Below are 24,225 nucleotides of genomic sequence, written 5' to 3'. Positions count from 1 at the left end.
GTAGACTCGTAATCTGGTGAACCGGGTTTGCGTCTCCACTCCTCCACATGCAGCTGCTGGGTGACCTTGGGCTAGTCACACTTCTCTGATGTCTCTCAGCCCCACTCACCTCACAGAGTGTTTGTTGTGGGGGAGGAAGGGAAAGGAGAATGTTAGCCGCTTTGAGACTCCTTCGGGTAGTGATAAAGCGGGATATCAAATCCAAACTCCTCCTCTTCTTCTTCTTCTTCTTCTTCTTCTTCTTCTTCTTCTTCTTCTTCTTCTTCTTCTATGGAATGATCCTTCCCTCTGATCCTCTGCGATTGCCTTCCAGTCCCAACCCATGTAACTATTACAGATCAAACGTAGGACTGGGAACGCTGCATTTCCTTTGTAATGTGAAATTCATTCAGACTGCCAAGATGTTGCTAAGCATCATGCAGCAGTTTCCTTACACAGTTTCCTTGCACAATTTGAAAATTGAATATGAGGTGATTTCAAGAAGCCAATCAACAAGTTTGTTGTAGTGTTTGAGCTACCTTAGATGCTTCTATGGAAACAGGATAGTTGAATGTTTCTGTAAAACATTTAACGTCTGTTTGATGAACGTGGAGCCAGGAAGGAAAATTATACAGATATGCAGTAAGATTTGGTCCTGCAAACCACATTTGTGAGAAGCCTGAAAAGGAATCTTGCTGCTGTACCAGGGTTTCAGGACTCCCCCCCCCAATCCTAAACATATTACATTCGTAGGAGGAAACGTAATTGACAATGGCCTCATTTTGGTCCTGAGCCACCCCTAGCTGAATATGACTAGTCGTGCAACAACAGCAGATACTACAATGGTGCATTATTTTTGCTACTTGTATTTGCAAAAGCATTTCCTCTAATAGCAAATTTGGGTGGCGGAGAGCCTGCCAGTCAATCAGACACACCCAAAGATAAGATCGAGGTCCCTCCTTGGAGAACAAAGGTCTCAGGGATGGAAGGTGTTGCGCAAAATGATCCCTTCGAAGGGACCCATTCCTTGTTCCGTGCACAGTGGTCCTCTCATGCAGAGGGTGGGAGGTGTCTTGGTAGTGGGTGATCCGAGGACAAGGGACATAGGTAGCTGGGTGACTGGTGGTTGGGCAGGCTATATACCATATTCGCCTGAACATCTATCTATCTATCTATCTATCTATCTATCTATCTATCTATCTATCTATACACAGTGGTGCCCCGCTAGACGAAAATAATTCGTTCTGCGAATATTTTCGTCTAGCGGTTTTTTCATCTAGCGAAGCGGCAATGTAAACAGCGTTTTTCGCTAGACGAAAAAAAACGAAAAAAATTCGTCTTGTGAGGCAGCCCCATGGACTTTTTCGTCTTGCGGGGCAGCCTTCCGCTAGACGAATGCCTTCGTCTAGCGAGTTTTTCGTCTAGCGAGGCATTCGTCTAGCGGGGCACCACTGTGTGTGTGTGTGTGTGTGTATATATATATATATATATATATATATATATATATATATATAGAAAATTTTCCAATTAAAAGCACAAATCATTACATGGTTAAACTTTTCATACTCCCCCCTCTCCCACCGAGGGGAGCAAAATATCCAAACCCCCCTCTCACAGGAGTACGTAAAATCATTTCGCGTTTAACCCCATACTTTACAAAAAACCATTGCTTAATCCCAACCCCCTTCCTGGGCCAGGTATTCATACATCTTACAATTTCCATATTGGGCTGAAGATAAGCCTCACTCCCCCCCCCCCCCGCAAAAAAAATCTGACCGTGAAAAGTTAAAGTGCGGCTTAAATTCGCGACCTTACAAAAAGTGGCTTTTACGATATCGCTGCTGAAACAGATATACGGTAAAACGGAACAGGTGTGAGTGCCTGCAGAATTTTAAGGGAGCGGCTTATATTCGGGTGCGGCTTATATTCGGGCCAATACGGTAGTAGTTGTGCCTGCCTGGGTGTTGTGGGTGTCACATGCCATTTGCATAGCTTGATAGATGGTGCTAGGGACAAGTCAGTGGTTGTGGTGCATGGCGCCAATTACACTGGGAAAGTGTAGGGTGGAGGAAGAGACACACAGCTATAAAAAAGGCAAGAGAGAGCCATTTGATTACCCGGGCAGGCCATTTCCTGGCTCACGCTTGAAAAGATAATGTTGCATGCCACCCCAATCTCAGAGCAGCGCAAGATTTCAGGCGGTTCCAATTGCTCACCCAGTATCCTTGGAATGAGGGACAGTGGAGACCGTGGTGTCTTTATAATATATGGTTTAAAAGGTAAAGGTTAAAAAGGTAAAGGTATCCGGAATTAAGATTGCCGGGAAAAATATCAACAACCTCAGATATGCTGATGATACAACCTTGATGGCAGAAAGTGAGGAGGAATTGAAGAACCTTTTAATGAGGGTGAAAGAGGAGAGCGCAAAATATGGTCTGAAGCTCAACATAAAAAAAAACTAAGGTCATGGCCACTGGTCCCATCACCTCCTGGCAAATAGAAGGGGAAGAAATGGAGGCAGTGAGAGATTTCACTTTCTTGGGTTCTATGATCACTGCAGATGGTGACAGCAGTCACGAAATTAGAAGACGCCTGCTTCTTGGGAGAAAAGCAATGACAAACCTAGACAGCATCTTAAAAAGCAAAGACATCACCTTGCCGACAAAGGTCCGTATAGTTAAAGCTATGGTTTTCCCAGTAGTAATGTACGGAAGTGAGAGCTGGACCATCAAGAAGGCTGATCGCCGAAGAATTGATGCTTTTGAAATTGTGGTGCTGGAGGAGACTCTTGAGAGTCCCGTGGACTGCAAGAAGATCAAACCTATCCATTCTCAAAGAAATCAGCCCTGAGTGCTCACTAGAAGGACAGATCCTGAAGTTGAGGCTCCAGTACTTTGGCCACCTCATGAGAAGAGAAGACTCCCTAGAAAAGACCCTGATGTTGGGAAAGATGGAGGGCACAAGGAGAAGGGGATGACAGAGGATGAGATGGTTGGACAGTGTTCTCGAAGCTACTAACATGAGTTTGGCCAAACTGCGAGAGGCAGTGAAGGATAGGCGTGCCTGGCGTGCTCTGGTCCATGGGGTCACGAAGAGTCGGACATGACTGAACGACTGAACAACAACAACATCCTTGACCATTAGGTCCATTAGGTCCAGGCACGGATGACTCTGGGGTTGATGCTACCTATCTCCCAGCTAGTTCAACAATGGAATCTTCCATTGCATTTTAACCCAGACTAAACCCACAGCCCAATGTTTAAATGTTCCCAGGGATGGATGCAAGAGCACCCCACATAAATAAACTAGAATGTCAAGATTTTAATGTGCATCCACCCCACCCTTCTAAAACCAGAACATAGAAGCCAAGGTTCCTGTTCCTTCTAATTCATTAATGAGAAACATTTGAAAATAGCCCACGCAATACAAGTTCCAAAGTAAATACAGTTCACTGCTCCCATATTGCAAATTGGAAGGGGCTGTATTTGGGAGAGGATGGTTGGCTACAGCCATGCAGTTCACACTGAATGTTGCAATCATGTGTCTGGCTCTGAGCGGTTTATAACACCCCTGCAGTGTTGTTCAAACTTATTAGACCCCTACTGTGAGATGAGGGTTTGGGCTGAAACTGCAACGTTACCCAGTGCTAATATTTTCCTTGTGTTGCAAGTTGGGCTGAGGGACCTGCGGTGTAGTTCACTTTTACAATCCTGTTGCTGGCTGGGGTCTTCGATCAGCGTAGCCTATGACAATCCTGCAGTGTAGTCAGCAGTTCATGTTACTGGTTGGAGGTAGGGCTAAAGTTGGTTTAAAGGCAAAGGTACCCCTGACTGTTAGGTCCAGACGCGGACGACTCTGGGGTTGCGGTGCTCATCTCGCTTTACTGGCCATGGGAGCCTGCGTACAGCTTCCGGGTCATGTGGCCAGCATGTCTAAGCCGCTTCTGGCAAACCAGAGCAGCGCACGGAGACGCTGTTTACCTTCCCGCCGGAGCGGTACCTATTTATCTACTTGCACTTTGACATGCTTTCGAATTGCTAGGTGGGCAGGAGCAGGGACCGACCAATGGGAGCTCACCCCGTCGCGGGGATTCAAACCGCTGACCTTCTGATCTAGGATCTGTGGTTTAGACCACAGTGCCACCCGCGCCCCCAAAGTTGGTTTGGATTCCATAAAAAAAAAGTTTTTAAAATTGGTTTGGATTCCATCAAAAAATTTGCTATATCTCCCAGATTGCCACAACAGTCAGGGCCGGATTTAGGTTTGATGAGGCCCTAAGCTACTTAAGGTAATGGGGCCTTTATATGTCCAGCTGTCCTTTGTCAACAACAAATTGTCACTGCTTCTTGTGTTGAATATATGCTATATGGTAATTTATGGACCTAATTGGAGCATACACAACACAAAACACTGTTGCTGTATGTAGGTTTTATTTTTATTTTTTATCTTATATTTCGGAGATGTACATCCAGGTTTTTTCCCGTTAAATTTTTTTTGGGGGGGCCAAGAGAGTGGGGCCCTAAGCTATAGCTTGTTTAGCTTATACTTAAATCTGGCACTGACAACAGTCTACTTATTTTTCCTGCAGACATCCTTCAAAGCCCAATCTGGCATGGTATATGTGGAGAAATTTGTATGCAAACTGGGTGCACTTTTAACCTGACAGAAAAAATAGATTTTGAATACGTTGCAAGACCTGAGAGCAGGGGCCCCTCCCTGTCCTGCTCTCATTTTCCAACCCCCAACCCCCTCAGCCAAAGGCTCAAGCTACAGTTCAGATCCTCTACATTATTATTTTTCTTTTTCAGTGACTTGTATAGCAAAGTCCAGCTGATGTGTCTGCCTTCTGACTTTACATCCACATGGTGAGTTCAATTGGAACCCCACACACTGATTACATCTATCAAAATTGGAGAAAGATAACTTGCGCGATCAAAGACTGATCTAAATCAAAACTAGTGAGGTGGCACTGGCCCTCCAAACTTCCTATACATGTAAACTTTGCAACCTCCTCATCACAACACTTTTCAGCCAGTGCTGCTTAAGTGCAACCGAAGTTGGCCTTGGAGCGAGATCGAAACGTTTGCTGCCAGGAACTGAGTTTCAGCTTTATAAACTGCAGTGCGCTGATTCTTCCACTGGAAGGCGAGGGGTGGCTGGAAATAGGTTGGAATTCCAGTTGACATGCAGTTTAGGGTTTGAACCTCTGGGTTCTCCGTGCATCCCATTTCGTTTGCGCTAAAATACATTTTTGTTCAAGCACAATTAAGGAAATATTTCAATATTTGTTTGAAAAAATAAGTAGGCAGCGGTTATTTTAGCACAATGTTATCTGAATGCTCTACTGTTAAGCTGTTTAACAGTCTAAGAACTGACTGTGTTGCTATTAGCATGAGATGTTGTTGTTGTTCAGTCGTTCAGTCGTGTCCGACTCTTCGTGACCCCATGGACCAGAGCACGCCAGGCACGCCTATCCTTCACTGCCTCTCGCAGTTTGGCCAAACTCATGTTAGTAGCTTCGAGAACACTGTCCAACCATCTCATCTTCTGTCGTCCCCTTCTCCTTGTGCCCTCCATCTTTCCCAACATCAGAGTCTTTTCCAGGGAGTCTTCTCTTCTCATGAGGTGGCCAAAGTACTGGAGCCTCAACTTCAGGATCTGTCCTTCTAGTGAGCACCCAGGGCTGATTTCTTTGAGAATGGATAGGTTTGATCTTCTTGCAGTCCATGGGATTAGCATGAGATACAGCTCATTAATTCACGACAACAATCAATATAAAACACTACAATTACTGCCTGAATCTGATTTGGATCTGAGCTAAGGGAGAAGCAAGACACGAGGTGGCTAATGTTGCTGCTGCTGCTGATACCAATTCATAGAGTCACAGAGCGGTAAAGTTTGAAGGGACACCAAGGGTCATCTAGTCTAACCCCTTGAAATGCAGGAATCTGAACTAAAGCATCCATGGCAGATGACCACCCAACCTCTGCTTAAAAACATCCAAGGAAGGAGAGTCCACCACCTTCAAAGGGAGTCTGTTCTACTACTGCTGCATATTTATAATAATTTATAATTTATTTATAATTACTTCTCCTTCATATTTATTTATAATAATATTTGCATATCACCCCTTGGCCCTTACAAGGACCCTCACAGATTTATTAGGTTTCTTATCTACCCCTTCCTATAAGATCCCAGGGCAAGTTACAGCAATGTAAAAATGCAACTTTCAAATCAATTAAAACAACTTGCAATTGGAAAAATAGGGCGGTGCCAGGGCTTTTTTCCAGCCAGAGTTCGCCAAAGCTCAGTTCCAGCACCTCTCAAGTGGGTGCCATTGCCATTCTAAGAGAATGAGGGAGGTGTTCATTGTGAGTTCCGGTACCTCTTTCTCTAGAAAAATAGCACTGACCATATAGTTTCAATTTATTATTATTATCCTTAGAAGCTTACAAGGAATTCCTTTTTTTAACCTTTTTTTTTCATTTTTTCATTTTACAGATATTTTAACAAAAAAAAAATATCACACAGTCAAATTAAAACATCAAATATTGACCTCCCTCCCCGCTTTCTGCAGTTACTTGTATTATATCTTTTATCACTGCATATCCAATTCAAACCTGTTTGCTAGTTTTCCTTTAATATTCCCTTTTATTTATTCTCACTGAATGTTTTGATGACAGTCCTGCTAATGATTTAAGTTGTTTTCAAAAGTCCATGTGCCCTCTTTAATTTAGACACAGTTTTTAGGCAAAATATGGTCTGAAGCTAAACATAAAAAACCAAGATCATGGCCACTGGTCCCATCACCTCCTGGCAAATAGAAGGGGAAGAAATGGAGGCAGTGAGAGATTTTACTTTCTTGGGCTCCATGATCGCTGCAGATGGTAACAGCAGTCACGAAATTAAAAGACGCCTGCTTCTTGGGAGGAAAGCAATGACAAACGTAGACAGCATCTTAAAAAGCAGAGACATCACCTTGCCGACAAAGGTCCGTATAGTTAAAGCTATTGTTTTCCCAGTAGTGATGCATGGAAGTGGGAGCTGGACCATAAAGAAGGCTGATTGCCGAAGAATTGATGCTTTTGAATTATGGTGCTGGAGGAGACTCTTGAGAGTCCCATGGACTGCAAGAAGACCAAGCCTATCCATTCTGAAGGAAATCAGCCCTGAGTGCTCACTGGAAGGACAGATCCTGAAGCTGAGGCTCCAATACTTTGGCTACCTCATGAGAAGAGAAGACTCCCTGGAAAAGACACTGATGTTGGGAAAGATGAAGGGCATGAGGAGTAGGGGACGACAGAGGACGAGATGGTTGGACAGTGTTCTTGAAACTACCAACATGAGTCTGACCAAACTGCGGGGGACAGCGGAAGACAGGAGTGCCTGGCGTGCTCTGGTCCATGGGGTCACGAAGAGTTGGACAAGACTAAATGAATAAACAACAACAATTAGGCGATGTGGTTTCTTTACTAGTCAACCTGCCTGAGTCTCTATCTGTTTGGCCACAGGAGATTTAATTCTTTCCAGCTAATGATGAAGATCTGTGGCATCCAAATAGGACTGAGATGAGTGTGAGCTCTCATTTGCTTGTGTAGGAGAAGCTGGGCATTCTCCAAGATGCGGGTCAACAGTTTTAGAGCCTCTCGGAGCAATTGAGCATCCTTAACTAAATAAATAGGCAAATAGAAGGGGAAGAAATGGAGGCAGTGAGAGATTTCACTTTCTTGGGTTCTATGATCACTGCAGATGGTGACAGCAGTCACGAAATTAGAAGACGCCTGCTTCTTGGGAGAAAAGCAATGACAAACCTAGACAGCATCTTAAAAAGCAAAGACATCACCTTGCCAACAAAGGTCCGTATAGTTAAAGCTATGGTTTTCCCAGTAGTAATGTACGGAAGTGAGAGCTGGACCATAAAGAAGGCTGATCGCCGAAGAATTGATGCTTTTGAATTATGGTGCTGGAGGAGACTCTTGAGAGTCCCATGGACTGCAAGAAGATCAAACCTATCCATTCTCAAAGAAATCAGCCCTGAGTGCTCACTAGAAGGACAGATCCTGAAGTTGAGGCTCCAGTACTTTGGCCACCTGATGAGAAGAGAAGACTCCCTGGAAAAGACCCTGATGTTGGGAAAGATGGAGGGCACAAGGAGAAGGGGACGACAGAGGATTAGATGGTTGGACAGTGTTCTTGAAGCTACTAACATGAGTTTGGCCAAACTGCGGGAGGCAGTGAAGGATAGGCGTGCCTGGCGTGCTCTGGTCCATGGGGTCACGAAGAGTCGGACACGACTGAACGACTGAACAACAACAACAACTAAATAAAAAGCAAGCCAAAATCCGAATTCATGACCCTGCAGCCACAGATATTGTGCCTGAGCTGCTGATGGGGTATTACCTGAAAACCTGAAAGGAATGCAGGTGTGCAGTCCTCAGAAGGGGAGAGGGGCAAGAGGTGTTTGGATTCCCTGTTCTTTTGTCTGTAGGAAGTCTACTGTTGGTAGACCCACTCCTGCCTACAGCAACCCCCTGTTTTTCCCACTCTCTGTAGCTTACTGTTGACAGAACTACCCTGAGAACAGCCTTCCGGATAAAACCTGACTGTCTGAGTCGCTCTCACAATGGGATGAGGTCCATGTTGGTGATACATCTCCCTGCACCATCCCTCCGAGATGAGTGGAAGGAAGCGCAGCAAGCCGAAACATGCAGCGTTTCCTGTCAGAGTTTCCCAGCGCGGATTCTGATTTGTGCCCTTTCTGTAACGAAATCAAAGGAGTGCCGTGCTTGGAGATAACCTGGAGGAAGTAAATAATTCCATAAACACCAAGGAGCCAACGGAAGGAGCAGGACAAGGAACAAGCAAGGAGTTGCCCTGCCCCAGGCCCCATCAGCAGAGGGGTTTAACAAAGCAGAGGGCGCGGAGCTTGTTATCTGAGCACATAAACCGTACGTACGAACTGAGGGGGAATGCATAATATGCACACAGCGACTGATTGCCGAGCTGCCACAATGGTTGGCCACGGGCAGGTGAGGCCATATGAGGAGGTTGTCAGTCATTGGCCCTAACTGGGAAGGGGAGTGTATCTGAAGAAAGCCCCATTGACTCATTCATTGTATCCCCAGCAGGCTGTTAGGCAATGAGATTATGAAATAGGTGTGTCGCTTGTACCAGTGCCAAGGAAGGGAACGAGTGAGGTAGGGCATGAAAGGAGTGGAAAGAGATTTCTTTAAAACACACACACACACAAATAAAAAAAACATTTCCACCAGAAAGTGTGAACAGGAAAAGAAAACTGGGTGGTTAAGTTTGCAGTATGCAAAGGGTCAGAGGCCCAAGGCTCACAAACTTTCTTGCCATGGTTACTGGAATGTCAGATGCAGCTATGTACAATTATGGGAGCCATTGGGATGGAGCAGGAAGCTACTGGGTTCCTCAGTCCCCATGTCTGTAGTCTAACGATCTTTCATTACCTACTGTAACAGGATGTTTGCAAGGAAATCCGAGACAATTTTTGTTAAACATTTGTAAGCGTTCAAAAACTCTCTTGAACGCAATTAAAATTAAAAATTGCAACTAATCACCAAACTTAAAACCATGGAGAAACCTGGTCTGAACAAAGACATTGGATTCTTATCTCATTATACATGACAAAGCTATCTTTAGCCATCTCACCCCTTGCCTTTCCCTGTAAGACCCTGTAAAAATTGCAGTCGTTACAACAGGTTTTCCACACCTATCAGCTGATCACCCATTCCCACCACCCTTCTGAGTAATACCCCTCCCCACTCCCTCACTATATTTAAGGGTCTGGTGACTTCCGTTTCAGTGTATTTGAAGAAGTGTGCATGCACACAAAAGCTCATACCAAGAACAAACTTAGCTGGTCTCTAAGGTGCTACTGGAAGGAATTCTTTATTTTATTTTGTTTCAAAAACTCAGTGTAAATGCTAAATGCTGTTCCTTTTCTACTTGTGGTGAAAAACTGCTGTGATTATTGGAAGGACACCATGATATGCATATACCAGGGTGCTTAAGTGGAACCTCCATGTGAAGGAATTGGATACCCCTGGGTTGGGGCAGACAACATGCCTTGACATCTGGGAGGCCACGGTTAAAAACAGATTGTTGGGCTAGATGGGGATCTGGATGAACTAATGCAGTGTTTTTCAACCTTTTTTGGGCAAAGGCACACTTGTTTCATGAAAAAAATCACGAGGCACACCACCATTAGAAAATGTTAAAAAAATTAACTCTATGCCTATATTGACTATATATAAAGTAATTCTCTTGAATTTTTCAATTTTTCCCACGACACACCAGGCAACATCTCGCGGCACACTAGTGTGCCGCGGAACAGTGGTTGAAAAACACTGAACTAATGCATTGGTTATATGTAAGTTCCTAATTTCTTATGTGAAGTTTATTGGGGTGCACCCAGAGAGTGGGTTTCCCCCCTCTTGATAATGAAGCAGCAATAAGCAAGTACAAATCTAGCATCGATTAAAACCACACTGATGCCTTGTGAGGATGGTAGAAGCATCGGACCTTCCAAACCTCTATATCCTACTCTTTCTGGTTTCTGCAGATTCTTTTCATCATCTCTGGCATTGCTGATATGAGAAGTGCCCTTTCCCCCTCTTCTGCTCTCTGCTTTACAAGGTACCTGTGTGTCCCATGTGGCTTTAGGAATAGATCTGAATAACTGCCAGCTTTTATATATTCAAGGAAGGAGTGGCAATTTCCCAATATGCTTTGTTAGCACCTGAGAATCTTTACACTTGGCACAAAGTGGGCTGCAATAAGCTTCCTCAATGGTCATCTATCACAGTGTTTCTCAACCTGGGGGGGGGGTGGGCATATGGGGATCTCAATGGGATATCCATTTCCTTCCATTGACGGGCACCACCACAACCTGCATTAACACAATAGGCAGGGGAAGCTGGAGAAGCAATATTCACAATAGTGTCTCACGTCTTTTGTTTTTAAAATGAAGAAGACTTCCTCCCTCTATTTAAAAACTGGGCTGCATTTCAGCAGCTCACCCATTTTCCTTTGAGATGCATGTTGTCATCCGTCTGTCTCAAGAGACAATGGAGTGCGTCTCTAATCACAGCACCTGCTGTGGCTGCAGAGGCCAGTAACTGCTACCCCCTGCATTGTTTTTGCTGTGTTAGCGGCACTGAAGTGACTTCTCCAGGGTGCAAGCCACGGTTGTGTGTATGGAGGTCCTGGGCTGCCCAGATGACAGGACCTCCATCCTGGCCTCACTGTTGTGGTCCAAAGGAAAGCAGAGCAATACATTTGGCACCAACTTGTCTACAGGAGTTGCTGGAAGGAGGCATACAAAGTGCCATCCAACTGTCTTAGGGACTCCACTCTGGATTTGTGTAGGGTTTGTGCAGCAACCACTTTCTTGACCATTGGGTCCACCATTGCTCTCCTCCGCTGGAACCTGTCTTCACATGCAGTGGAAGTCTCAAACTCACTGAATGTTTGACACCCATTCGCCACCCTCACCTGGTTTAGCCTGCCAGTCAAAATCGTTCCCAGGGTGTGGCCGCTGTTGCCTTCTGACAGCTTCGAGGAGCCAAAGATGGGAGCTGAGTGCAGGTTGGACACCAAAGGTGCACAAACTACCCTAGAAGGAGCACAACATGTTCCCCACCAGAGACACTATGCCTCTCCTAACAACACCCCATATACACCATACACTTCAGACATGTAAGTCATAAAAATTTCAAAAGGTGAAAAAGTCTTATACTAGAGGGGGAGGAAAATAATTATATGGGGGGTAACTTCTGTTGAACACAGTGGGACATTTTACTGTCCAAACATGCATAGGATAAATCCTGAGTATCAGAATTCAGTGGAGCCTATAGTCTGGGAGGGACATGGGTGGCGCTGTGGTATAAACTACTGCACCTCTTGGGCTTGCCGATCAGAAGGTTGGTGGTTCGAATCCCCACGATGGGGTGAGCTCCCATTGCTCGGTCCCAGCTCCTGCCAACCTAGCAGTTTGAAAGCACACCAAAAGTGCAAGTAGATAAATAGGTACCGCTCTGGTGGGAAGGTAAACGGCGTTTCCATGCACTGCTCTGGTTTCGGTGTTCCGTTGCGCCAGAAGCGGCTTAGTCATGCTGGCCACATGACCCGGAAAGCTGTCTGCGGACAAACACTGGCTCCCTCCGCCTGTAAAGCGACTGGACTTAACTGTCAGGGGTCCTTTACCTTTATAGTCTGGAATGTGTAACCTGTGGCTCTCCAGATATTGTTGGACTACAAATCCCATCAATCCTGGTCACTGGCCATGTTGGCAGAGACTGGTGAGAACTGGAGTCTAGGGAAGGGGAGAAATTTGATTCAATTCACATTTAAATGTGAAGCTACCTGTTTTGCGCGCTCTGAAACACCACGTGAACTAAAATGCAGCCATCCTTTGAAATTTGCACCCCTGAATTTTGCAGTGCAGTTCCATGGCCAACTAGTATGTACAAAAATTCTTATGCTAAGGGTCAACTATGCAAATAAATGCAAATATTCATGAAAGACCAACAAAAATGCATTCTATTGGGGAAATTGCTTTGCAAAAATGTGCACATTAGGCGAAATTGCACACAAAGGTGTGTACGTTGGGAGAGATTCACACTAAAATGCTGGTGAATTTCCATGACTGGTGAATTTCCATGACTTAAAGAAAAACACAACTCACATGTCAATTGTGAAAATGTAAAGAGCTGAAATGAGACTGGAAAAATGAGAAACTGAGAGAAACTGAGACTGAGAGCTCCGCCCATCCCTAGGAGTCACCGATTACCCATCCCTGCTAAAGCCATTTGTTAGTTTGCCACAAGCAGGATAACAGGTGGAAAAACAGCATTACTGTATCTTTTGTTCCGGGCCAAACTGGAAGGGACATGAACAATCAAGCTTCTTTAGTCTGCTCCACTTGTGCAATAAGCAGGGCCAAGGATGAGTCTTTTTTTGTCATGGAAAAGGATGTGCAAGGGAGGGGAACTGAACTCTCTCCTCTTCCCGCCCCACATTCTCTTGCCCCACATTTGTCCCAGCTGAGATCACTCCTGGGAGGAAAGTACTTGTGGTTGCAGAATTTCAGATTGCTAGACTTCTTATCCCTTTTGATATTCAGATTAGACATCTCCCCCGGCCACTGCTTTATATGTGAACAGGGCAGGCGCATTACTTAACACACAGGGACATCCATGTATGTTGTTGTTGTTCAGTCGTGTCCGACTCTTCGTGACCCCATGGACCAGAGCACGCCAGGCACACCTATCCTTCACTGCCTCTCGCAGTTTGGCCAAACTCATGTTAGTAGCTTCGAGAACACTGTCCAACCATCTCATCCTCTGTCGTCCCCTTCTCCTTGTGCCCTCCATCTTTCCCAACATCAGGGTCTTTTCCAGGGAGTCTTCTCTTCTCATGAGGTGGCCAAAGTACTGGAGCCTCAACTTCAGGATCTGTCCTTCTAGTGAGCACTCAGGGCCGATTTCCTTGAGAATGGATAGGTTTGATCTTCTTGCAGTCCATGGGACTCTCAAAAGTCTCCTCCAGCACCATAATTCAAAAGCATCAATTCTTCGGCGATCAGTCTTCTTTATGGTCCAGCTCTCACTTCCGTACATTACTACTGGGAAAACCATAGCTTTAACTATACAGACCTTTGTCGGCAAGGTGATGTCTTTGCTTTTTAAGATGCTGTCTAAGTTTGTCATTGCTTTTCTCCTAAGAAGCAGGCGTCTTCTAATTTTGTGACTGCTGTCACCATCTGCAGTGATCGTGGAACCCAAGAAAGTGAAATCTCTCACTGCTTCCATTTCTTCCCCTTCTATTTGCCAGGAGGTGATGGGACCAGTGGCCATGACCTTAGTTTTTTTTGATGTTGAGCTTCAGACCATATTTTGCGCTCTCCTCTTTCACCCTCATTAAAAGGTTCTTTATTTCCTCCTCACTTTCTGCCATCAAGGTAGTATCATCAGCATATCTGAGGTTGTTGATATTTTTTCCGGCAATCTTAATTCAAGTTTGGGATTCATCCAGTCCAGCCTTTCGCATGATGAATTCTGCATGTAAGTTAAATAAGCAGGGAGGCAATATACAGCCTTGTCGTACTCCCTGTATATATCACATCAATTTTAATGCTTTGTGTGCTTCATCACAAGCTGAGATGTGACGAGCATTATGAGTGATCTGTCATGATGAACCACAAGGGTGGTTTCTTCTGCCTTACTCCTGTGTGGGTGGTACTCCCAAGGGAAGAAAGCTCAGACTTTGGGGTTGGTGGTGGGACGGCAATGAGTGGTCAGAGGGAGAAGAGGAAGAAGACTGGGAGGAGGAGGGTGTTGGAAACTGAAGAGGTAACAGGAATTAGTGAACAGGATGAGACTGGGGCAGAGAGCAGTCCAGAATCAGGGGCTGGAGAGAAGAGGGGGCCAAGAGGCAGAGATCTGAAGAAGCCAGGGAGCCCCCTTCTTGCTGTGACTAGCTCCCTTTCTCCCTGGTCTCCCAGAACACGTAGAGGAATGTAATGGTGGAGAAAAGAGAGACAAGATGAAGGAGCCTCAGGTTGCTGGCAAAGGACCAGGAGGAGCCATTGACAGTTGTGAGAAGGCGAGGACCGTAAGTCCTCGCAACTGCTTAATTGGGGCAAGATCTACTGGGAAGCGTGGCTGTGATACCCAGGCCTGAGGTGGTTTGTTTGAATAAAGTGTTAACTTCGCTGACACCGGGTGTTTTATTGCTAACCTGCTGCTGACTCCATCTCCTGACAGCTATTTTGGTGCCATTACCACGGACAGACTAGTTTGAGGCTTTTACTGCCACCTGACCTCTGCAGGACAGAGGAGATGATCTACTCACTCTTGATGGATTCCGATAGATTTTCCTACTGACCTATCTGGTGGACATATCCTGATGCTCTGGTTGTTCTCTGGAATATAGAAATGACTGTATAGTAGTATACACAATTACTCTCGAATGCCATCTCCTGAACTGTAGAGTTCACCATCCCTCTGGTTTTCTGAGAAGCTGGGGCAATAGCACAGGAGGAATGGTGCTTGAATGGTATGCGATTTGTGACAAATCCAATGAAAAAACATGCTAGAACGGATGTTAGAGTCTAGCCTGCAGGGATGAAAGTCTGTTTCTTCACCACTGCTATGCTCGGTGTCGGTCGCATTGTGAGTGGCGGAAGTCGTATTGCAGCTTGGTCTATGAGGAGAGTTGGTAGAATCCATGACAGGCTACCGTGGCCAATTTGCAAAATAAAATCACTCATATCAATTCTGACTTAGACTCCACATTTCTGAGTCAAGGAACTTATAGTAAAGTGTATATAGGCGCATATGTGTATATGTCTGATTATTTGGGGACTTGTGTCATAGCATAGTCATCTTGTTTTTAGGAATGTGCCAGAAGTATTCTAAGAGGCTGTGTTCATGCAATAGTTGATTCCGTTTTCACAAGATTTCCCTGTTAATTTCCACATTAAATGTGAATTTTCACACGATGTAGAAGCCACTTACAGATATCTAGTGGGTCTTTTGTGCTTATTTCTGTGTTCATTGCTTCCAGGAAAAAGAAATTGCTTGCAACGCCGTTAACCCAGAAAATTGTGGGAGTAAAGTGATGACATTTGGGGTGGTATCCTGGCATACAGCTCTTCCCTGCTGTTTTCATGGGTGGATCATGGGATAACAAATGTATGTATGCGCAGAAAGCATGGCATTCAGTGACGATCATTGTTGTGTCATTCCATGCCCCCTGGTGTGAATGAAATTGAGTGTGACAGGCTGAGATATTGGTCAAAAAGCCAATAGCAGGCAATGTAGCAGTGTGAAAGGAACAGTAGAAAATGAGGCAGACTCCCTCAGGGTCAAATTATATCTCTGATCCATCATGAGTGGAATAACTGTTTTTTTTTTTAAAAAAAAAAACAAAGCGGGTTCTCCTTCATGGAGAGCACGTGTTGCGGTGGGGGCCAGCAAGTCACCCCTCTGTTCCTGGGCGGGATCATATAGATGGCCATTGCTGTGATTGGGCTCTGGGTGTCGTTGGGGAGATTTCTATCTTGCAATTGTTGATGGACAGCCCAGAGGTTATATATTTCTTTGCACGCAGCGTGGGATTCCTCTTTGCAGCGTGCATCGGATCACCCGCCCCCTCCCTATTATTAGGCCTCTGCGTATGACCTTGCTATGCCTGTCATGGGGTCGTCTGTTTTGGGGGCAGGGGCCTGGTAGGAATTTTTCCATTTGGCTGATTGGCTGGTGCCATCTGGTTTTCGCCTACTGCGTAGCAATTAGTCACAACTTGTAAGATTGGCGGTTAGGCACTGGTTATTATTGGCTGGTGGAGGGGTAAGGATTGACTGTGGCTGCCCCTCCAATGCTGCTGCTGCGCGGGGAATTCCATTAAAAGAATCCAGGGGCTCGCCATGCTTTTGTCCGTATCCCCCAGTCGGGGGCCGGGGCCATGCATGAGCCCCTGGGAGCATTTGGGGAGAGGCGAGGGTCAGACCCCCGGCTCCCATTCTCTCCCCAAAGTGTTTCCCCCTTACTGACGAATGTCAGTTCTGTCCCCAGCGGGACAGATAGTCTGAACCAATGCCTAAGCAACCACTCACATATTTTGTATTTTAATAAAGTTGTGGCCAAAATTATGCCAAAAAACCTTAAACTTAAATCTCTGTGTGAAGTGTGTTTCATTTGAGGGGTGCTTTGGGGACCTCAACACGCAAATGATCACACAGAGTTACGTACTCAACATGCATGCAAAAGGCACACATCCCTGTTTGTCCTGTGTTGATTGATTTTAAGTCTGTTGAAAATTCAACAAATGGTCTTAGCATACACATTTGTCTTGCAGGCTTGACAATATCCAATAATTTGCCTTTTGATACTGCTGAATTGTCCCCCTTCAAAAACCATTTTTTTATTTAAAAAAATCAAGATCCTGTATAGTACCATTAGTCTGGGTTGTAGATTAGAATTTCATTACACACACACACACACACACACACACACACACACAGGGTATATGGAACATTCATGGACTTCTCTTGGATTTGACATATTACATTCATTGACTGAAGCAGAGAAAAACATCTTGAAATTTTTTCCATATGTCAGTCACTTAAATATATGAAAATGTAAATTAAAAATCAATTAGAAGTAAGTTTGCCCCTACTCCAACAAGGTTCCGAATTGTATCCCATTTATTTTGGGATCTACGACAGCTGAGCCCATCTATATAGTTCCATCTGGGGTTCCAGGTCACAGTGTGATTAACTTGCATGTAAACACACATTGACGTTCACTGCTAGTAATGCAGGAACACAACAGAGAGAAATCTGGCTGTTAAAAACATAGATCTAAGAGATCCACAATTTCTTCATACAGAAAGAAATGTTTAACACATAGAGAACAAACCTGAGTAGATATTTAACTTTAATAATTTTCTGCAATTCTGAAAGCAAAAGTACAAAAAGTGCATAACACTGAAATAATCACTTTGGCTAAAAATGCTCAAGGGAAGGAGGAGATATTCAACAAAGCATAATATGTACATTTTTACAGAGGGCTTGTAACATCCAACGGTAACATTTATATAGCATGCTCTATAAATCAATTCATCTCTTTAGAAAAATAAAATATACAGCATCTTTGATGACCTGACAAAAAACAGTATCTTCTGTGGGAGGGGGAGACCTTTGAATGTTCACTTTGAAGATGTCACCCTTATATGATGGAAAAATCAGCATGATATCGGCCTCGGTCCAACCTCCCTCCTTGAGTTGCATCATGTGACCTCTTCCCCACAGTTACATGGAGGTAAGGAGTGGGATCAGTAGTTGTGGCCAGGGGGTTTGGCAGCAGCCCATTTTGGAGATGAAAAAGGTGATTCACCTTTGAGTGTCTCCAGGAAAACTGGTTCCTGGGCAAACGTATTAGAGGGCTATTTTGAATGGTTCGTCCTTCTGCAATGTGATTTGCATGTGCGCCTGTAGTAACTCAAGGAACGTTGCCAACCTTCTTGTCTTCCTATTTGCACTTTTTATCTTGTATCATTGAAATGACGAAATGGCAAAGAGACATCCATAACTCTGAGCAGTACTCTTCAGCCACTTTTCTCTGATCAATATAATCGACATCTTCAACACAATTGCTGGATGCTTCGTCTGGCTGGGTTCCAGATGTATCAGGTTCTAGAGGGGTCTCCCGTCCATGGTGAACTGGCTTGTCTTCTCTGGAACTATGTGGTGTCACCATTCTAAGGTGAGCAGCTGATGGCCCTTTCCTACAGATTTTAGATTTTAAGATACTCTTTGGGTCTTCACAAATGTTCTTCTGCCTCTTTAGAGACCGAGTAATTTGCTTCCAGAACACCTTCCTGTTTTCTGCATACTGGGGACAGCTGGAAGGGTTGCCTGAAAATTCACAGGAGAAGGTGCTCTCCGATCTTTTGCAATCAATTTTCAAGGTAGCAATCTCTGCTTCATTCAGAGCCCAGGCACACTCAGACTTCTCTTTGGTGACAAACTTGCCTTTAAGTGAACCCTTCTGTCCTCGGGTTTTCTGACCTCTTCCATTCTGGTTATCTGAGCCAGGCTGCGGCCTCTCACCTTTTCCATTGTTGGTCCTTCCTCTTCTCCTCTCTTTCTGTATTTCACAGTCAGCTTGTAGCATCTGGGAGAACACAATAAGGGCACACAGAACAGCGAAATGTCTGATCTTCATGGCTTGCTGTTCTCTTGAAACCTGTTTCGGGAGAGTAAAATGAATTTGTGACAATCCATTCCCTTTGGGTTTACTCTTATTTTCATCTTTAGCCATGTTGGCATCAACATTATCGATACTCTGACACCAGCAAAGATCACAAAGCAGTACGATGATCAGTGTCTCACATCATGGTATCTTTCTAGCATGGATTTATCTCTGGGGGGGAAAAAGTTCTAACCTCTGTTGCAATGCCTTAGCCCAGGCTTCCTCAAACTCGGCCCTCCAGATGTTTTGAGACTACAGTTCCCATAATCCCTGACCACTGGTCCTGCTAGCTAGGGATCATGGGAGTTGTAGGCCAAAAACATCTGGAGAGCCGAGTTTGAGGAAGCCTCTGGAAATTCAAGATATGGATTGTGCAAAATACAAACAGACACCTTATGCATGATCTATCTCCTCCATTTCTGAAGGATACTAATTGTCTCTAAGCCTCATGCTTACAAGATCTTGAACAGGTGGAGGTAAGAGACAGAGACAGTAGGCTTGATCCTTACCCTTCCTCTTTCTAGTTTTGTCAGGTGATGCATGAACACCTGTATAGAGTTAAAGTATCTGCTTTTCAGAGAGGGGCACGACTGGGCTTTATCCAGGACTGTATGAGCAGAACTTAGGGAATGCACACAAATGTTGCCCTTCCTCTCCTACACCCTCCTCCAGGAGCACCCCCAAATCCTTCTACAGAGGGTATAGCAGACCTCCTGAATATTATGGGCTCTTATTTACAAGGATAAGGGGTAGGGGGATCACCCAAAAGTGTTGAGCAAGGATCCTTTTCTGGATTTGGGGAATCATATTATGATTGTGACTACCTGACTGTTGCCACAATCAGTCTTTATAAGGTTACATCTCAAAACTGCCCCAAAGGTAAAATTGGCTTTGGCACTATGTTTGAAGACCCCCCCCCCCCCCAGATACCTTTTGCACAAAAAGTGAAATTGTTTCCTTTCTCCCACACATTCGCTTGAGGATGATATCAATTTCTAATCTCATCCTAGATCTGTCTGACTGCCGAACCCACCTCTGAAGACAATATAGGTTAGCAAATGATACTTCCACTCAGCCAGAAAGCAAACAGGGGTGTGTATGAGAGCTTAGACGAACTGAATCTTCAGCCCACAGTTTCCCTTTGGACGGAACATCGCTTGCAGCTAAGACTTGAAATTTATTCAAATATGCAGCTGTTTCGCATCTGGCTCCCACTGCCCTTTCTTACTATCCCTTTTCTTTCATTTCAGCCAAATACAAGTTAAAGAAGGATTAGGGAACGAGCCACAAATGGGATGAAAAGTCTGCCAGAGGCAACAGAAGTTAGGGCAGAAAGCTGTTGCCAATGTGTAGGAGTTGCCATGGAAAAGTGGTACCCACCATTTCCCAGGATGCTAGAATGTTGGGTGTATATGGCCTTTTTCCGGCGGGGCTTGGACGGAGCAGCAGTGCAGCAGCCATGGCAATCCGCTACCCGATGGCCGTGGGCCTGAACAAGGGCCACAAGGTGACCAAGAACGTGGTGAAGCCACGCCAGTGCCGACGCCGTGGGCGGCTGACCAAGCACACAAAGTTCGTCCGGGACATGATCCGGGAAGTGTGCGGCTTCGCCCCCTATGAGAGGCGCGCGATGGAGCTTCTCAAGGTCTCCAAAGACAAGCGAGCGCTGAAGTTCATCAAGGAAAGGGTGGGCACTCACACCCGAGCCAAGAGGAAGAGGGAGGAGCTGAGCAACGTCCTGGCGGCCATGAGGAAAGCAGCCGCCAAGAAGGACCAGCAGTTCCCTGTCCCCCCACCCCTCAAAGAAAGCTTCCAATAAACTTATTTCAAAGAAAAAAAAGGGGGGAAAGAATGTTGGGTGTGTATGTTTAAGTCCCTGCTTCGCACAGATAGCTTTGTTGTGAGGGTTAAACAACATTCTGAGCTCCTTGGAGGCAGGGTTAGTGCAGTCTGTACAGCAGATTTCTATGCTCATGGGAAGAGACTATTAGTAAAAAAAACAACCCAAAACTTTATCCTCAAATAGGAAAGCCCCTCCAGAAAATTTCTTTCATGTGTAAGAAGCACAGGGTCATTCCTTATTCAAAGCTCAATAGCTATTAGCCTCAATCCAGAGGCAGACTGGCCCACACAATTTAGGCTGCACATGCCAAATTGGTTGGCTTGGTTTGTATTTAGTCCAGCAGTTCTTTGCTTATTGATTATTGAATAATCAAACCGTGTTTCAGATTCCCCTCTGATAATCATAATATAATAGAATTGTACAGCTGGAAGGGACCACCAAGGTTCATCTAGTCCAATCCCCTGCAATGCAGGAATGCAGGAATCAAAGCTCTACTGGAGTAAAAGTACTTCTCCAGCTTAGACTTCTGAAAAATAATGTAAAAGGCTGCAGTCCTCTGTGTGCTTACGACCAACCGACTGGAGATGCATACAAGTCAGCTGCATAGTAAATATTAAACATGATGCTATGCTAAGAAGAAGAAAAACCATTGTTTCCTTTACAGTGCAGATATACACCAAAAATGATAGGGGGGAAATGTACATTTGGAATTCGTTCTGCTGCCGTAACTCGTTTTGCAAACCTATTGCTGGTGAACCACCCTGAGTAGATAAGCATCATTTATTACATGTAAGAACTGACAGTTATTGCATGATCTGTAACCACAGTTAGTGTGAAATTATTAAAGTGTGCCACATCTTCAGTGCTTGTTACCACACCTTCTTCAACAGACAATTTCCAAGGCATTCACATTAGCAAAATGCAATATTTACTCATGCGCAAGACTCCCTACTTAATCAGAATACTGCTCACCCAAAGGCAAAAGTGGATACCCAATGGTTTTTTTCCCCTATCCAACTCTTTGCTGCCTAGTTGGGGACAGAAATCTGACACTGCAGTTCTTGGCCCACAGACTTCAGAGGAACTATCCCAGAGCAAGTGACTGGACCAGCACACACAGATCTTGCCATTTTAAGTAGGCATAGCCTACTTGGGATAAAGCCCCATTGAGGTCAGTAGAATTACTTCTGAGGAAATAGGCAAAGAACTGGGCTCCACATCCCACAAGCATCAATAAGATTTAAGTAACCTAACGTGAACATAGGAAGCAGCCTTTCTGTTGAATTCGGATCGTTAGTCCATCTAACCCAATAGGGTCAACGCTGGCTGGCACCGACCACACAGTTGCATCTTTCTTTCCTAATTGTTGTTGCTGTTGAAAAGGAGCCTCTGAAATTTCAATCAGGAACAGAGGAGCAGTAAGGATGCTAGGAACATAGGAAACTGCCTTATACGGAATCCAGCGGTCATTGGGCCATATAGGTCAGTATTGCCTATACAGGCTTGCAGTGGTTCTCTAGGGTTTCAGGCAGACTTCTTTCACATCCCTATCTGGAGATGCCAGGGATTGAACTTGGGACTTCCTGGGTACAATGAAGATGCTCTACTACTGGTGTGGAGTGACTGCTTAGTTCTTTTGCCTCTTGCTATTTGCCCACTCACAATCACCCTCCCCAAGCCGCTTTCCCCACTTTCTTGGGGAATCATAGAATCATAGAGTTGGAAGAGACCACAAGGGCCATCCAGTCCAAGCTGCCTGTAAAATGTAGTTTATAGTGGAAGACAGAGGGGAAAGCGTAAGCAGCCATCCCAGCCCCCCCTCGCCCCCTCTGCCCTCTTGCTGCCAGTTAATAAGAGCCTGCTTTTTAGTTTAAAAATGTGAGGGGAAAAAACAGACTACTGTAGGTAATGTGTAGTTTGCCTTTGAGCAGGGAACCAAGAAATTCAGCTGCTCCGTTCTGAGAGATTAGCATCCTATTGCAGACAAATTGCAAGATAGCTATTACACATACCTCCTCCTGTCTTTTCAGCTTGTCCAAGTGTAAAACTCAAGGTGATTCCCGTCTCCTTCAAAGCACTGACGCTTCTTGCCTATTTATACAGTGGGAGACACACCTAGATGCCTTCCGAAGGGTATTACTCCACAATAGCACATTTTAGAACCTTATTAGTTTACTGCCCAGACACACCTTCTGGAAATATGCCAGGTCTTATTTGCAACAGTTAAAATGCACACACACACACACACACACACAAACCCCACCGGTTACAGTGCAGAGGCAGATATATGTTTGAAAGAAGGAAGACGTGCCAACTCCTTTCCCTTTCTTGCCTCACAAAGGGAGTCGAAACGCTCTCTTGATATATGCAGTATCAGAACAGGGAAGAAGGAGTAGCAAATGATTGCTACAGACATGAATGAAATTCAGAAGGGGGGACAAAGAGAGCACTCTCTGGTTGACATGACTCATCACACTTATTTCCTCTGATTGTTAAAGGTTCCCTTCCCTTCACTACAACTTTCGATAGGGCGTCTCCAGCCGGTCAGCATTTTGCCAAAGTGACATATCGGGAATTGCAGGCCATGCAATTAAAACACTCTGTCACCCCAAGACAAGGTTTGCCATGTGGCACCCATGGGTGCTGATGTACCGTCAACACCTTTTATGTTGCCTACGAAAGGGACGCGGGTGGCGCTGTGGTCTAAACCACAGAGCCTAGGGCTTGCCGATCGGAAGGTCGGCGGTTCGAATCCCCGCAACAGGGTGAGCTTCCATTGCTCGGTCCCTGCTCCTGCCCAGCTAGCAGTTCGAAAGCATGCCAAAGTGCAAGTAGATAAATAGGTACCGCTCTGGCGGGAAGGTAAACGGCGTTTCTTCTGGTTTTGCCAGAAGCAGTCCAGTCATGCTGGCCACATGTCTGCGGACAAACGCCGGCTTCCTCAGTCTGTAAAGCGAGATGAGTGCCAAAACCCCAGAGTCATCCGCGACTGGGCTTAACTGTTAGGGATCCTTTACCTTTACCTTATGAAAGGTAGATATATCCTCAAAAACCCCATAATATTTGTGAGGCTGTTTGCTCTTCTTGCTCAGAACCTGTTTGGAGTAATTTAACCCCTCCTGCATTGAACCCCTCCCCACAACATGTTCATATTTCATGGGATGCCAGGACTGGAAACCCACCCTATCATTTGTTCTGAGCAGAAAGGGGAGTGGCACAAAGAGTGAGTCTTTTATCTTTCCCCCTATTGATGGGGCAGCTGGTGGATGGGGGGTCACTGTTGTGCCATTTTGTGTTCCTGTCTGTTTTTCTGGTCTTTTACATAAGGCAGTCATTTTATACAACCCCATGGCAGCCACTGTGTGACTGGCACCCATGGCACATACTCAACATTCAAAAGGTGCCCCACTGGCACCCAAAAGTTGGCGATCCTTGCCCTAGTGCAGTAAGTTCCCTTAAAAAAAAAGAAATGGACTTTTTGTGGGTAGGAGAGCGATGGGGGAGTGCATCAAAAAGTGTGGAACAAATGGTTAACCAGAAATTTTTGACTTATGGGTTGGGTCTTTTGAAAGGGTTGGAGTAGGTTAAAAAGATTGGACTTATTCATAGTATTTTAGT

At 45.1% G+C, this 24,225-nt stretch overlaps 2 protein-coding genes across 2 annotated transcripts; one reads left to right on the top strand and one right to left on the bottom strand.

The window, feature by feature from the left end:
• Positions 1-17,448: 17,448 nt before the first annotated feature.
• On the bottom strand, positions 17,449-22,730 carry FGFBP1 (fibroblast growth factor binding protein 1). The gene is made up of 2 exons (XM_033160720.1): positions 22,620-22,730; positions 17,449-18,758 (listed from the first exon to the last, which is right to left on the bottom strand). Exon 2 carries the CDS (start codon positions 18,735-18,737, stop codon positions 18,042-18,044), a length of 696 nt encoding a protein of 231 aa, XP_033016611.1. The 5' UTR covers positions 18,738-18,758; positions 22,620-22,730; the 3' UTR covers positions 17,449-18,041.
• On the top strand, positions 20,184-20,604 carry LOC117053170 (60S ribosomal protein L36-like). The gene has a single exon (XM_033160721.1). The coding sequence runs from the start codon at positions 20,224-20,226 to the stop codon at positions 20,581-20,583; it is 360 nt and encodes a 119-aa protein (XP_033016612.1). The 5' UTR covers positions 20,184-20,223; the 3' UTR covers positions 20,584-20,604.
• Positions 22,731-24,225: the final 1,495 nt, after the last annotated feature.

This window comes from Lacerta agilis, chromosome 9 (genome assembly GCF_009819535.1).
Source record: "Lacerta agilis isolate rLacAgi1 chromosome 9, rLacAgi1.pri, whole genome shotgun sequence".
In the NCBI taxonomy this organism is placed as follows: domain Eukaryota; kingdom Metazoa; phylum Chordata; class Lepidosauria; order Squamata; family Lacertidae; genus Lacerta; species Lacerta agilis.
The sequence above is the reverse complement of the archived record's forward strand: the minus strand, read 5'-3'. Positions and strand labels throughout refer to the sequence as shown.

Bases quoted from the DNA above. Each gene is read 5' to 3' on its own strand.
- FGFBP1 (XM_033160720.1), bottom strand. From the start codon at position 18,737: ATGAAGATCAGACATTTCGCTGTTCTGTGTGCCCTTATTGTGTTCTCC.
- LOC117053170 (XM_033160721.1), top strand. From the start codon at position 20,224: ATGGCAATCCGCTACCCGATGGCCGTGGGCCTGAACAAGGGCCACAAG.